General features: G+C 40.9%; 1 protein-coding gene across 4 annotated transcripts in view; it reads left to right on the plus strand.

The window, feature by feature from the left end:
• The window catches only part of LIMCH1 (LIM and calponin homology domains 1), a 185,532-nt gene that overhangs the window by 74,801 nt on the left and 95,727 nt on the right, over nucleotides 1–15,004 (plus strand). For all 4 annotated transcript variants that reach the window (XM_074154367.1, XM_074154368.1, XM_074154369.1 and 1 more), the window contains exon 3: nucleotides 6,135–6,204. In XM_074154367.1, the coding sequence (XP_074010468.1) occupies nucleotides 6,135–6,204 (70 nt within the window). The remainder of the gene's footprint in view (nucleotides 1–6,134; nucleotides 6,205–15,004) is intronic.

Consider the following 15,004-nt stretch of genomic DNA (forward strand, 5'->3'; position numbering starts at 1 on the left):
TGGATTGATCTGTGAACACACATCACTTCAACCTTTCTTTTTTTCCGATTCTGAAGCTTATTCTCTGAAAGTGCTTCTCTTCCATTTCCTCTGAAAAACAAGGTCTTCTTGAAGGCTGGATTTTGGCAGCCATCCTCTGAATATTTTCTTAACTGACGCTTTCTTGCAAGAATTTCATGGGCAGTTGTCTTAGTGCTTTTCATTAGATCTTTTATCAGCTGTTGCCTGAAACGCCTTCTTTTCCTGGCAGAAGTTTTTTCAAATTCTTAACTGGTGATAAACAACCCCAGGAAGGTCTCATAGGTTAGTCACACAGTGGCTAGTACTGATTTCAGCTTGTCTGTCCTGCTGTGGAGATACCTTATCTCCTGGAACGCCAAGCCTTGGGGACAGCACCGAATACAGCAATTGATTCTTCCCATACCTATCAGGGCTGGCTTTTATCGGGGGAAGGAAATGACCTAGCTTCTCCCTATAAGAGTGGGGATGGAGCAGCTTCCCACTTCCATCGTGCCCTGTCATTTCTATAAGGTAAGGCAGCTCTAAGGTTTTAGCTTCTATGCAGTGTCTTACTGTGCTTCGTCTAACAGCTAGGACTTTGAGAAGTGAAGGACAGAGGATTGTCCTGACTCAGGACAAGTGCATACATGCCAGGGGTGGTGGACAGAAATCCCAGCTGAGAACCTGAAGGGTCTGGAGAATAGGTCAGGTGTGTATTTAGAGACTCGGGTTTTGTGGATGGAGCCTGAAGAAGCTTGGTTTTATCCTGTTTTGGGTTATTGTCTTTTGTGTGTTTGGTGGAATTGTTGGGGGTTTTGCTTTCATCATACGTTGCCTGAATTTTTTTAAAAACTGTTTTATCTGAATTTCTTTTTGTCATGTATTTGCTCCTTTTACTGTGAAAAAGTTCCTTGAGATTTCATTATTGTATCTTCCTTCTGGTCACGTCAGAGAAACACTGGCCATGTCGGTACCAGGAAGCCTCAGTAGGAGAAGTACCACAGTCTTTATATTTCTGTTCTTTCTATTTTCCTGCCTATGTCGTCTTGCATAAGTAGCTGTTAATACTCCAGAATGATTTCTGTGAGAAGCAAGTCAGCTGAAAGCTAAAGTTTTACAAGTCCTCCCTAAACTTGTTTTACCAGTTGTCTCCAAAATGTCTACTAGTCACCAAACCCCAGCTACCAAAAAGGTCAAGCTTGGGGAGCGCACCTACATTCTCCTTTTGAAAACAGTGCTGAAGGACATTGTTTTATGGTTTGTTTTGATCACTATTCCCTCGCCATGTGGTGTCAGACCTTAAATTAGCAGTATCTTACTGGAGGGGAAGGAAAAAGCAAAAAATAATGGAAGATTTAAAATCATCCTGTTTTGTTATCTCTTGTGACTGCTTAGTTGGACTTGTCCCATTGACATCTGTTTTCCTAGGTGCAGGAGTATGGAAATTAGTACCAATACCATAAAAACAAACAAACAAACCCCACAAAAATTCCAAACAAACAGAAAAGAAAAAAACCAACAAACCCAACACTTCTATTCCAACTTTGACAGTTCCACTTTCTGGCCATTTATACAGTAGCCCACCAGCTTTGGCATAGCAGATCGTGGTACCCAGTGATATAAAGGTTTTGCTTTAGAAGATGCATACCCACTTGAGGATTTTCTGTGTTTGAGGTACACAGCAGTACAAAAACCTGAGCTAAATTTGTGCTTGGGAAAACCTGGGCTTGCAACTGGTGGTAGTTGGGGGCAAGGCTGGGGTCTGCCATTTACATCTGGAGCAGTCTGTCTGCCCTTGATGCCCTCACAAGGATGAATATGCTTGAGCCCTGATGATTTTTACTGCGCAAGAAAAAGGACTGCTTGCACAGAGGAAAGAGTATCAGACAGGGTCACAAGGAGCTGGGAGGTACTCAGAGAAGTGAGTGATCATTCAAAGTTTCCATACAAGTCAGGACCTGTTAGGCTTCAACCCTTTGTCTGAACCTGCTGGTAGGGACCTTAGTGCCTTCCTTAGACTCATCAGTATTACTAAATTGGCCAGGCAGGTTGGATGTCTGAGGCAGAGGATCTTAATGTGCCATCAACTAGGTGTGCTTTTTGAGCAGGTACCTTCAAGTGACTTCCTGCTGCAAGAATGGGTGATGGAAGTAACTTGTCTAACATGATCTGGGGACAGGGCCTTAACTGTATACATATATATAACTTCTGTAATGGAAGTAAATGTTGTGAAAATAAAGCCCTGAACAATGTATGTGTGTTTCAGCTGACGTAGAAGCTGATGGGTTCTATGTTGTTCTGGTAACGCTTGTCCTACTACTGCATTTTCCTTACCTTTCTCAGGGACTGCTATAATACAAGTGTATTTTTAAAGATTTAATATAATGTCCTAGAGTGATCAATTCAGCAGGATTTCTAATGCTTTTTGAAGTTATCAAAGTTGTGATTTCAGAAGAATGTGAAGTTGTTTAGTCTTTTTTTAGGAGGGGAGGGTGGGAATAATGTAATGCCATACAGAATTTTCAGAGATAACTGTGAGGTTGGACAACAGACGCTGGAATTGTTCCCCTGTCCATAGTAGGGTATCTAGACTTGCTGTGTGCGGCTAAGTGCAGGAAAAAAAGCTGCTTCTGGTTATGGTCATGTTGATGTCTGCCTGATGTCTGGCTTTTGTGCTGTCTGCAGTGCAGCAGGCGGGACAGAACTCTGCCATGTACTGGTTGCCAAGGTTTCTGAATGGTAACTAGTGGGGATTTTTTACAAAATCTTTTTTTTTTTTTTTTTTTGAGTGGTACAGAAAAATAGCAGCAAATGTTCATTAGCAGGTCAACACACATTATTATGGTCAGGTTTAGGGCTGGGACAGTGACAAAGCCCAGAGCTATAACTGTAGTGGGGCTGGCAGTGGGGCCGGCAGTGGGGCCAGAGGAAGGTTTAGGCTGCAGATGTTTTCTCCTCTATGAACTTGGTCACTGGCGTCATGTCTGAGTGCCTTCACCTCAGAATGAGTCCAGGGTTGGGTTAGGATTAGAATTGGGGGAGGGACAAAGGCTGGAGCTACTGATGCAGTGGGGCTGCCAAAGGATGGTGTGTGCTACAGGTTTTCTTCCTTGCAAACCTTGAACCCAAGACATGGCTGGGGACACGAGACCCAGGGCAGCCAGGTCCTTTGGTTAGGGTCGGCGGGGCAAGAACGTGTGGGACTGCAGTTGTAGGGGGTTGCCAGGGGAAGGCGTGGGTTAGGAAGTGTTTTCTCCCCTGCAGACTCTTTCTCCTGGGCTGTGGGGAAAGGTCCCCAGTGCAGAATGGTTAGGGTTTTTGTTTGTCCCGTATTTCAACAGAAACCCACCAGAGCTGGTAAAACTTTACATTTCAAGACAGATGCTCTATGTGAGCCTAAATCGGCACAGAAAATGTAGTTTGTGTATATTGTCCTATGTAGGAAGGGCTGTATTCAGGGACCTTTTTGAGAAGTGGGGACAGGTAGTAACTGTGTGACTGAAGGTGACCACTGAGACTCTGCATAAACAGTGCGGCTTTCCAGCCAGGTTGGTGGCCGAGCAAGTTTAAGCCACTCGCTATTTTGGCATCTGGACTATTGCTCTAGATGAGGCAATAATTTAGAAGCAGCCAGTTTGCTCTGGAAGAAATCTCCCTTTGGCACGTTCTGCAGTGAGCAAGTCCTGGGGGTTTTGGTGCCAGACTGTTTAAAGATGTTTCCAACAGGAGGTAAACATTTCAATAATAGAGACCTTTCTTCCTCAGGCTTTTCCATCTTGCCCCATCCCATTTCCTCCCTCTTTGGAGTCCAAGCAATGATCTAAAATGTTGTTTATTCCCTGCTCCTTTCCTTCCTCTCGTTTTATCCTTCTCCCATATTTCTCAGGGAAGCCTGTACAAACCATTTTGAAGATTTATTTAGAATGGTCTTTGCCATTTGAGGTTTCCATTAAGACCTCTTTATTTTACTTTGTATTATTGTCTGTGGCTTTTGATCTGCACCTGCAATATTGGTTTTGGTGCCTGATGTATAGCACGTTTGAGCAATATAGAAAATGGGATGGTTTAACCAATATATCCTTTTTTTTCCCTGAGGCAGAGTAGGCAGATTGAAGATTGAAATCACAACAGAGCCTGCAGCATTTGGGAAGAAGTACTCTGACACACACACTAAATAAATAAATAAAATCTTACATTGCCTGTTGCAGCGGCTCAATGGAAAATACTAGTTTTATAAGGTTGCTGTTGTGCACTGCTGAAAGATAGGTTAGTGTCTTTTTGAGGAAAAGAAGTAATGTTTATTTTCCATCTGTGAAATAAAATTATGGCTATAGGAAGTGAGATGTGCGGTTCTTTTCTTGCCATTCTGTACATCTAGGGGGAAAAGTGCACAGTCGGTAGGAAAAAATATATTCTTTCATAATTTCTTTCTAGGATGTAATAGTGTAAGCTTCTACCCTAAGCAAAAGGCAGGAATAGCACAGCAATCTGTATCGGCTTGGGTGACAGAGTTTTTAACTGCAGGTCAAAGAAAATACCCGCAACTCCCCAAAATGTTATTCACATTGGGTTTGTTGTCAGTCCTGATTATGGTGGTGTCAGAGATTTGGGGACTCCAAGTGCCTAATAACACAAGTACAATTTGGGACAGGTCAGACAGAAGCTGTATTTTAACTGTGGTTATTAGGGAATGTTCAAACAGTATCTCCCTCTTTCCTCCCCCTTCTCTCCAAGTGATTGGAAAGACCCAACCTATATACTGTTTCAGGGGAAAAAAAAGAAAGAGGTGAAGAAAAACAATCATTTCAATGTTAACAAGGCCATGTATCCACCCCTGGGAGGGATGGACTCCTTAATGAGCTTGCTAACTGCCACAGCCCTAAGAAGGAACCAAACAGTGAATAAGGTGACACTATGGAGAGATGGCTCTTGGTGGAGCCTATAGGAGTGGCACACCCAGTATTATCTTAGCTCAGAAGTGGGGAGTTTGAAATAATCACAGCCTGTTAGCTCTCAGTTGAAAGGAATGTTTGTGTTGTTTTTTTTTTAATTAGGATAAACTTCTTAGCCAGACCTCTCAAATCTTAAATATTAATAATTTTACCCCCACTGCAGACTGCGGAAGAGTTGGTTCTTGAATGGAGAGAGTATCAGCACAAAATGAGATTCCTCTCTTCCATAGTGCATGTTCTAATTTTTAGAGAGTTTTACATTATCATAGACATCTTTGTTTCTCTTCAAAGATCTTGAATTTTAAGTGAGTGTCTTGATTTGATGATTTTTTTCCCAATGGATGGGACTAGTTGTATTTTATTCCTTTGGATAAAAGGCATACGGGTTTTCTCTTGGGGGAAGGGTGGTAAAGAAACAGTGTTTGTTGCAACAGGATTTTATAATTAAAATTCCTCACTTTCAGAGGCTTGGTCATTTTTTGGAATATTCTAACAATAAGCCATGTCAGCACTTCTCATAGCGTGTCCATGGGTGGTGGGGAACTTTGGAAGAGTGGCTAATCTTTGGACACTGAACAGGGTTCAACTATGATATTGCTGGCCTAGTGATGTTTTTGTGATGAGGTGGGTTTTTTTGGACTCCCTTTTCATTTGTTTTCTCACATTTATGTTTTATTGGGAGCTCCAGTCTCCACAACATATGCAAGGATGGCATTTAATTTCAAGTACAGATGCAGAGAAACAGACAGGCCCACCCATAAAGCGTACATCCTCTCTTGCTTTCCTGCAGTGCAGAAACTGCTGGACCGTTCTTCCCAAGCTGTGGTGAGACCCAGATGCCCTCTGGGTTTCTGCTCTCAGGCCCTTCTAGGCATGACCTGCCTCTAGGCAATGGAGGCAGATGTGACAAAATTCACTCACAGCCTGTGAAGACTGGTGTGATCTAGATACATTGAGGGTATAAAAGAAAAACTTTTGTGGTACCGTGCTGTGGATGTTTTCCCTCCTAGTTTTTCTTCATTTCAATGATAGATCTTTGGGTACACACATATGTTTTCAGGAGGGGAGAAAGGGGAACATCTTCCTTTCCAGCCGTGCTGAAATCCTTATGTGCTGGGGACAAGTGTTTGATAATTTGGATTTTGTGACTTGCCACTCATAAGTACTCCTTTCTTGTGACAGGTTGCTGAATGCAATAAAGCCGGGATTGGTAAAAAAGATCAATAGACTACCGACCCCCATTGCAGGTTTGGTGAGTATGTCAAATGGAGAAAGAATCTTTCAGTGCTGCTTTTTGCAACTTGATTTTATGACTGTGTGATTTAGATAGGAATTGTTTTTGTAATTTGAACTATTCTTACCTACTAAACTCAGAAAATCCCTCCGAAATCCAGACTCTTGGTGTAGTGACCTTAAGACCTTCCAGTCTTTTTTTCAGAACGGGGCAGTATTCAAGAGACAGAGGAAGAAAATCTTCTTGGTTATACGTCATCTTCCAGTTGTGGTGCTAGCTTTACAAAGACTGGAATGTATGTGTTAGAAACTGTCACCACAAAAAGATAGCTTTTTGGAAAGAAAGAGAAATGTACTTGTATATTTTGTCTGATTTTTCTCTTTCCCCAAAATACCACAGTCTGCAGATAACATTCATTGCTGGACCGTCTAGGGAACTGTTTCATGTTGACTTAACAGGCAGAGTAAAAGTTGGCCATAGTCTGTTATAAGTGAGGAAGACCACAGAGGACGTGCTGACAGCCCGTGGGCTCTCAGCAGTGCCGGGTGCTCAGGAGGTCGCCTCATGGGGTGGCTCAGTCCTGTGACTGCTGCTGGGAGAGAAGGTGGGGTTATGAAGGGGTGTTGGGTCTAACAGGATTAGCCACATAGAAATATGGCTGTTTTGATTTTATGTGGAGATACGGCTGGGAGAAAAGGGCCCCTGATCATGTGGAAGGTGGCTATCCTTGATTTAGACTAATGATATACTTATTTGTGTACGTGGTTCCTTTCTGTTCTGGCACTACTCACATTGTAGTGTAGTTGTGCAAGGTTCAGAACGTATTACTTGTTGGTAGCTTAGGTTAATGTTCCTTTATGTAAATGGCATTAAAAAGTTTCAGTGTATTAGAAACCACATCACATTAATTTTTAAATTTGTTCTATAATGTAGTTACATAGCCTTTGAGGCTGGGTCCTTCAACCTGTAGATTCACAGGCATATTTCTGCATGAATACTGCCTAGTTTTAGTATTAAATTTGTGATCCCCCCCAACCCTTTCCCTATAGTTTCCTTGTGTGCCTTTCTTTTGCCTCTAAAACCCATCTAGTTTTATTCCTATGCAGTCCTATTTGAAAGGAATATTTGATATAAACAGCTGCAAAAGATACCAGTAGTGCAGTTTTCTTTTCCTTGGCTTCCTTTCAGGAAAGACTCAATTTTTGTTATGACTGTTTTGGGAGGATGATATTGAATTACATTGGTTTTTTTTTCTTATTCATATGTAGAATCCCCAAGGTAAGGTGGTTGTAGTAGGAGGGACATAGAAAAAGTCATTATGTGTGTGTATTTTTCTCATTCCTTGAGATAAATCTCTCTTGCAAGATGTATATCTTCAAAACATTACCAAACCAGCGGTTTTCATGCTATTAATGATACAGCAGATCTTTTTACCTCTGTATCTGTGTCCTCTACTTACCTTTAGTAATTACTTTCTAAATATTTTTCCTAATAAATAATTAGGCTATTAAAAAATAGGCTCTTAAGAAAAGTTCACTGGTGCTTCTGGCTTCTTGAACATTAGCAATGGGTGTTTTTATCTACTGTTCTGTGAATAAATTGCTCCAAACAAAGCAAGCCATCCAAGTGTCCCCTTGCTTTGGAAGGTGTCTAGACCTATACCTGCTGACTTTTGTTGCCATTTTTATTTACAGTGGTGAGTAAGTGGCTGTTTTAAGGATTGCATGTGAATTTAAGAGATCAAGTGTTCTAGTATTTTACACATATTTATGGTGTATTATTTTAATGTACAGACTTCAGGAGTATGTTTGAGTGCAGGGTGTATCTTTTGGGTTTTTTTTCTCTTACTTGTACCATGTCAGTGTGTCTGAAAAAACCCTAAAATACTGACACCGTAGTCCAGAAGCAGCTATACTGCCTAGTTAGTTGACCGCATATGAGGGACATTTCTTTATTTATTGCCAATTTTTCTTTATTATCTTAGCTTTGGTTGGTTTGACATAGTATATAGTTACTTCTTTCCAGTTATTTCACCCCAGTGAGTGTGATTTCCTCCAGTACATGTAGAAATATTGTGAAAGCTTCAGTACCTTTTCTGCCTTGTGTGAGATACGTGCTTCTAAACTCCTAGATACTGCGTCTGCCTAAAAAGTGTAACTTAATCATTCTAACAGAATTAATTAATTTCTTCACGATAGCTAATAGAATAAATATTTAGTTCACTAGTAGAAACAATTAGTAGGTTTTCTTTTTTACAGAGTTGGAGCTAAAGCTTATGAGTAATTGTGAAGTACTCAAAGTGCCTTTTGTTTCATCTTTAACCTCCAGAGACACAAACAGTCATATATTATGTAGCTCTACAGAATGTCTACTTGTGTCGAATTCTCCAGATGATACTCTATTTTTCTCCTTTGTTATTGTAAGGACAAATTAAGAAGTATGCTTTATTGAGGGAAAGTAGCAGTAAACTTGAGGCCATATCGGAGACCTGCTGAGATGTTTATCTGGGAGTATTATCAGGTGTAAAAAATTTTGCCTGTATTTTGTGTTTGAGTGATTTCTCCTAACACTGCAGTAAAGCTATGTATAGCTGGTCTAGCGTTGATAGATTCAATTCCTCATACTTTTTCTGGTGTTTAAAGCTGGATGATCTGCAATGACTCTGAAATTCTTACCAGTGACTTTCTCATGTGGTATAAGAGGGAATGACTTACTCGCAGACCTTTTGTATACCAGCGCACCAATCGTGTAAGCAAAATTTATTGGTTATAGTGTTGCAGTGTTAAAGTAAGGACTTGAGGATCTGCACACCATGGTACTAAGCACAGGCCATGTAAATACACAAAGATTATCTTTGTCTAGTTGCAAGTCGAAGTCAGGATGTGGATTGTATGCAGCATTACATATAGAATTACATATGTTCAGCTTGGCAGGCTTGTTTGTAATTTGCTTTGATCTCCAGAAGTGCCGACTGCTTCTGTTATCAGAGCAGAAATGATACATGGCTTTAATGAAATAAAGTGTAGGACCAACAGTTTGGTATTCAGACTTACAGAGAGTCTTGAATTTGATGAAATGCTTTCTCATTCCTGTTCAGTATTCATTAACCCAGAAAGCTAATGCTCCCACCAAAAATCAAATTCACAAAACATCCAAAGGACATATTAAACCTGGGTAGGAATAACAGGCTTTGCTGAAAGCTGTGTTGCCAGAAGAAAGTTTCTCATGTGCAAAACTGACACTGAATGTCTTTGTTTTAAGACTGTCAGCTTTCCAGAAGCATCATCTCATGTATTTAATTGTGCAAGGCTGGAAAAGTATTTTGGCTGAGTTATTAATTAAAAGACCATCTGAAGCTGCAGAAGTGTTACAAAGATGAATTATTAGAGTAAAAAGAATATAATTAATGTATAAGTGACTTTTACAAAAGCAGCAATTTTTTCAGTGAGTTACTGTTGGTTTCTTTTATTTTGTATGATGTTCGTAGTGGACACAACTAATTTTTAAGGTTTCTACTAATGGCAATTTTGCACAACTATGCCTTAGTATATATTTAACTCAATAGAAATAAATAAGTTTCCAGCATCATTGTAGACAAGCTTTGCTCTATAATGCTAACTACTGTATGTTGACTATCTTTGCCCCTTAAAAAAATGTCTAGTTTTTGCTTCCTGTCCCTGAATAATGTCACTCTGTGAGAAAATAAAATGTTTCTGCCTTATCTTTTGTTTGACAGGGCTTAGGAGAGTTTATAGCATTACTTCAGTTCCTTGAACAATCCCCACAGGAGCTCAGAACACTTACTTCAGAGGCTGTGTGAAAGAGTCGCACATATAATAGTAGGAAGTAGTCAAGACAAAGTTGGAGGGCTGAACTTTAGCTTGGATCTTGGCTCATGTTTCAGCACTACTGAATAAAAATCTGTTTACTGTGGCATCCAGTTTTCAGCTTGTGTACGGTCCTCAACTTTGTAAAATTCATATGATTTAGCAATGGAAAATATAGCTCTGCAGAAGTCACCTGTTTGTGTGGTTATTGCACCAAGATGAACAGAACTGTAATGTGCTGTTTAAAAAAGCTAGTTCCGTTGAAAACAAGGTAATTTTTTTCTGCGATTATTTTCCTAGGAAGTTTCTCTTGGCAAAGTGTTCTCTGGGAAGTTGTTTATTAAGAATGGCTACCTGTCTGCTGGTGCTGGTAATTTGCTCTTATGCTGTTACATAAATCCCAGGGTTTTTTTTAATGTGATATGATGTCCCAAAGAAATGTCAACATTGTATTAGCTTTCAGGATTTTGTGCTTATAATTAAGTTCAGCAAATGAAATCTTTTTTCTCCACGCAGATATGGATCTGAAAATAAAATTGCAAGACCCAAATATAGTGTAGTGTGTTTCATGGATTTAAAAATAATTAGAGAAGATAGAGAAAGACATGAAAGTTTAACTGATGTGCATTATTTTTATCACTTTTTCCACTCATACTTCAGTGTTACTATGGGGTTTTTTTCTTAAGAAATTATTTTCTCAGTCTTCCTCTTAATTTCTCACTCTCTCTTTAGTTGTTTGTAGTACTTTCTGGAAAGAGCCTGCTCCTATTGTAATATCTAGATTCATAATTCATGATAATTTCTATTTCCTTATGTTGTTGTTCTTGCTGCTGGACAAATTGATTTGTTAGCAAAATTGTATCTATAAGAAAGTCTTCCTGTGTAAATTGTGGTACCTGTGAAGTAAACAGAAGCAAAATTTCCTAACTTTCTGAAACCAGTAAGTTCTTTGCACTCACATCCCAAAAATGTTTTTGTGAATGTTGATGGAAAGCAAATTGTCAACATCATAGCAAAATGCTGTGCAAACCGTTCTGCCATGGTTTCTGTGGATCTTCCTTGCTAAATGGTAATTGGCTTCCCTACACCTCCTATCCCTGCCTTCAGTTCTGATATATGAATATTTGACTTAGGTTCTTGCCAGTGGTTCAGAGCAGCACTGTGTGCTTTGGCTCATCGCACACTGTAATATGCATTGAATCCCTTCACTAAAACAATAGTATCCTTAAATAATTAAAAAAAATACGATTTGCATCATTGTATCCTTGTATGCTTGTATTGTTTGGTTTTTTACTCCCTAAACTTTCTAGGCTCTGCCTTCTAATTAATTTTTTATTTAGATTTTCTCGCCTATTTGTTTTGGTGTCATCTGAGCAGGACAGAGCTACCTTATAAAATTCCTGTTTAATGAATTTAGCTGTATGCTGTGCTCGCAAACATTTCTAAGTTTCCTGAAGAATACGAAAGTAAACTAACAGGTGTTTCTTAACCAGGCTGTTTGTAAACAGAGTCTGTGTAGAACAATCTACGGTGAGCTGTAGTTCATTCATCACAGAAGAGGAAAACAGGCATCAGTTCAAATTTGGCAGGAAGCATAGAGGAAGCAGCATTGATGAGGGAAAAAATGAAATGCAAACCAATAAAAACTAAAACTTTACACTGAAGTACAGCTGGTTTTTTGAAGGTTATTATTGCTTCCAATTAACCATGTGAATGCTGTCCAGAAACCATTGCTCTCCTCCCCTTTAGAGAAAAACTTTTAGAGAAAAACTAGTGTGTCAAATGCAAAACACAGTGCTGGCATCTCATTTAGTATTTTGTTGGTTGAAGTGGGTGTGCTTGCTCTGGTGTTGGGTTTGACTCCAAAATGCACATACTTTTGATGCCAGAAGCTAATCATGGATCTGACAGTAGCACGTGTGCTGGAGATGTGTTCCACTGCGGCACTTGGGTTCAGCCTGCGGTGCACAGGCTTCCAAGTTTGAACTTTAACCTGATGTATGGATGCAAGCGAGGCTGAAATAATAGGAAAATAATAAATTACGTGAACCATCAAAAAAGCCCCAAGGGAGGTAAATGATTCCACTTTGTTTGTTTGCTTTTGAGGGTCTGAGCTGCATTACACTGTGCAGCGTGCCCTCAGAGGAGTGAGTTCAGCCAGCTCCCAGTAGTCTCCATGTTCAACATCCCACTCTGGCTCATGAGCTGTCCTTAACATCCATGAGCGGTCCCTTCTGTCCTCAGCTACCAGCTGGAGCATTGCCTTTATGATGGCTGGAGGTGAAACTTGAAGCGGGTGACACCTTGTTTGCTTCTGAATTGGCCGTTATTGATCCCTCCCAGGTTGCTGTGGGCTACCTGCACCCCAGACCCCAGCCAGCACTCAGCCAGGGCTTCTGCAGACCAGCCTCACTGATGGCCTTAAAGTCCCTTCTTCTTCTGGATGCTTCCTTGGCTGCAGTGCTTACGATGCACTCAATAAGCTGAACTGTTTGTTGGCTGGGACCACTACTTCTTGTGCTAAGAATACCGTCGTTTTCTGCCAGTGTCCAGGAATTTGTCCCTTGTCATAAGCTGAAGTCTCTCGTTTAGCACTCTGAACAGTTTCCTTGTTGGGTCAGGATGGCAGCAGCCAAGATGCGTAAAGGTTTGTAGGACACACGTGAAGGACAGCTGTGAACCATAGCAGCTGTGGACAGATGCAAACTCATGTTGTTGAGGCCCGTTCCCAAACTAGACTGGTTTAGGATTCAAAGGTGCAGCAGTTTCACAGTCAGCTTAAGCCGTACCCTGAGCCTGCTGAGCTCTGCTGCTGAGAATGTCATGACTTGATTTGGCCAAATGCTAATAATATGTGTAAGCTCTTTGTGGCAAGGATCATCTGCTAGTCTGTTTTTGTCTAACACCTCACCCCATGAGTCCTGCTCCGTGGCCAGGACTCCTAGACAGTATGTTAATACAAATAATAAATAACGCTTACAAAAATATCACAGGCATTCCTGTGTCATTCACAGTCTGTTTTTAGACTGCTCTCCCAACTTGAGCCTTCAACCGTGGATTTAATCAATAGGTTTATAATTACCTTTATCCACATGGATTAGTTTAAAATGTTAATATGCAAATTCAGAGGTAAGGAGAACCTTTTCTGTGTTAAAACCAAGAGATGATGGTCACTGCAGAGGAACTCCTTTTTGAATTACTTTTTTTGTTTTACAGAGAGACAGTTTTATTGCCCAGCCTTGAGAAGGGAAAGTCAAGTACCACGCTTTAGAAGAAGGTGCTTGATCAAAAGCAAAGAGTCTATCTGTTTGGGGCTGTCAAGTGACTTCACAAAGTTGTTATTTGTAAAACTGTATAAATATAGGCTTAGTGTAATGATTGTTTACTTTTGGGGGGGAGGGGGAGGCATATAGGAGGTTTAATTTAGCGAAGGATTCCAGGGATAACATTTGAAAATGGCAAAAAAGAAACACATTGCTGCTGCTGAAGCCCTAATGGTAGGCAGCTGAAATGTGAACTTGCCCTTATCATGGCATTAACCTTTACTATAAATGACAGAGTCTTTCCTCGGGTTGGGGAGGGCAGCTGGCTTCCAGGAGGAGCTCGTTTTGTACCCGTGGAAAATGCAGATTGCCCCCTGGATTAATTTTTAGATTTGTTTTCAGATCCTAAAGCCTCCTTCTGCAAGTTCAGCCATGACTTGCATTACGTTGGTCTACTGACTCCGGTCGAGGGAGTATTTCAGAAACGGCAAGCTTTTGAAGAACAATCTCTAAGTGTCTGTAAGTATCAGAAAAAAATGATAGTTTAACAAACAAAATGCCATTCCTGATGTAGCTTAGGGCTGCACTAAATGAAGAATCAAGTGCCTTCCTCAAGCTGTTGTCTTAGAAACGAAAGGCCTCCTGAGCAGAATGACTTAAACTCTTCAGGACAAATCCCACTGTTGAATCTTATGGCAAATACCACGTGCTCTGGAGGTGTGTACCATTTTTGGGGAGTTTTCAGTGGAGGAGTTGGATGCCCTGAGTATGCAAATATTGGCTGTGCCCTGTGATGAATGTGGCACTGTTGGAGTTATATCCAGGCACTTGCAATCTTTGGGTGACTTTCTCTTGCAGAACTGCTTAGTTTGCTAAAGAGGATATAAAAATAAGCATTGAGCTGGTGTGCTGCATGTGAACGTGCACGATGAGCTACCAATATCCATGTCTTGAGGCTGAAAGAACTATCAGCTGTATTTTCTGCTTCTGTCCTTAACAAGAAAAACTAGACCTGAGGCTTTGGTGGCTTCCAGCTGTTCTAAATTTGACTTGCTTACACCTTCTACCATGCCAGCACTGGCCCACCAACTGGAGTGGGCAACTGATCCCTTCTCCTTCATCTTACAGCATGTAACTGGCTGAGCAGGAGTGGGGGCAGGAGGGAAGGAACAGGCTCACTGCGTTGAGGGAAGGAGGTATCATTCAGTCAGTTTAAAGTAGTCGTGAAGCTGCAGCTAGGGAGTTTAAACTTCGATGCAACCCTTAAGTTATTGGCCAAAATCAAAGGACACAGGGACCTGGGAAAGTATCATCCTGAAATCCCTGGTTTAAAGGTTGTCTGTGTTTAAAACTATACTTAGTAGCACTCTCACTCCCTAATTCTGGAAAGCCTCTCACAGGTTGGAGTCTGTAGGTCTGCGCTATAAATACCATCTCTGATCCTCAACTGTCTTTTTCAGTGACACGTAGCCTCTGCTGCTGCGAAGAGCTAGATGCCAGTATTTATTAGACAGTGACAGTTAACGTGAAGGTAAATGGGGTTGACCACAGTAAGAATATTCACTGTATTTTGCTGCTACCCTGCATTCTCACAGCATCCGAGGGGCGGGTGCTGCTGCCTGTGAAATCCACATGATACTGTCTGGAGAATGTCAATAACGGGGTAACGGTAGCACTGGAGATGTGAAAGGGGAGGGTACCTTCTAAACAGCTCTTAACCTGGCCAGT

This window comes from Numenius arquata, chromosome 10, assembly GCF_964106895.1.
Source record: "Numenius arquata chromosome 10, bNumArq3.hap1.1, whole genome shotgun sequence".
NCBI classification, from domain to species: Eukaryota; Metazoa; Chordata; class Aves; order Charadriiformes; family Scolopacidae; genus Numenius; species Numenius arquata.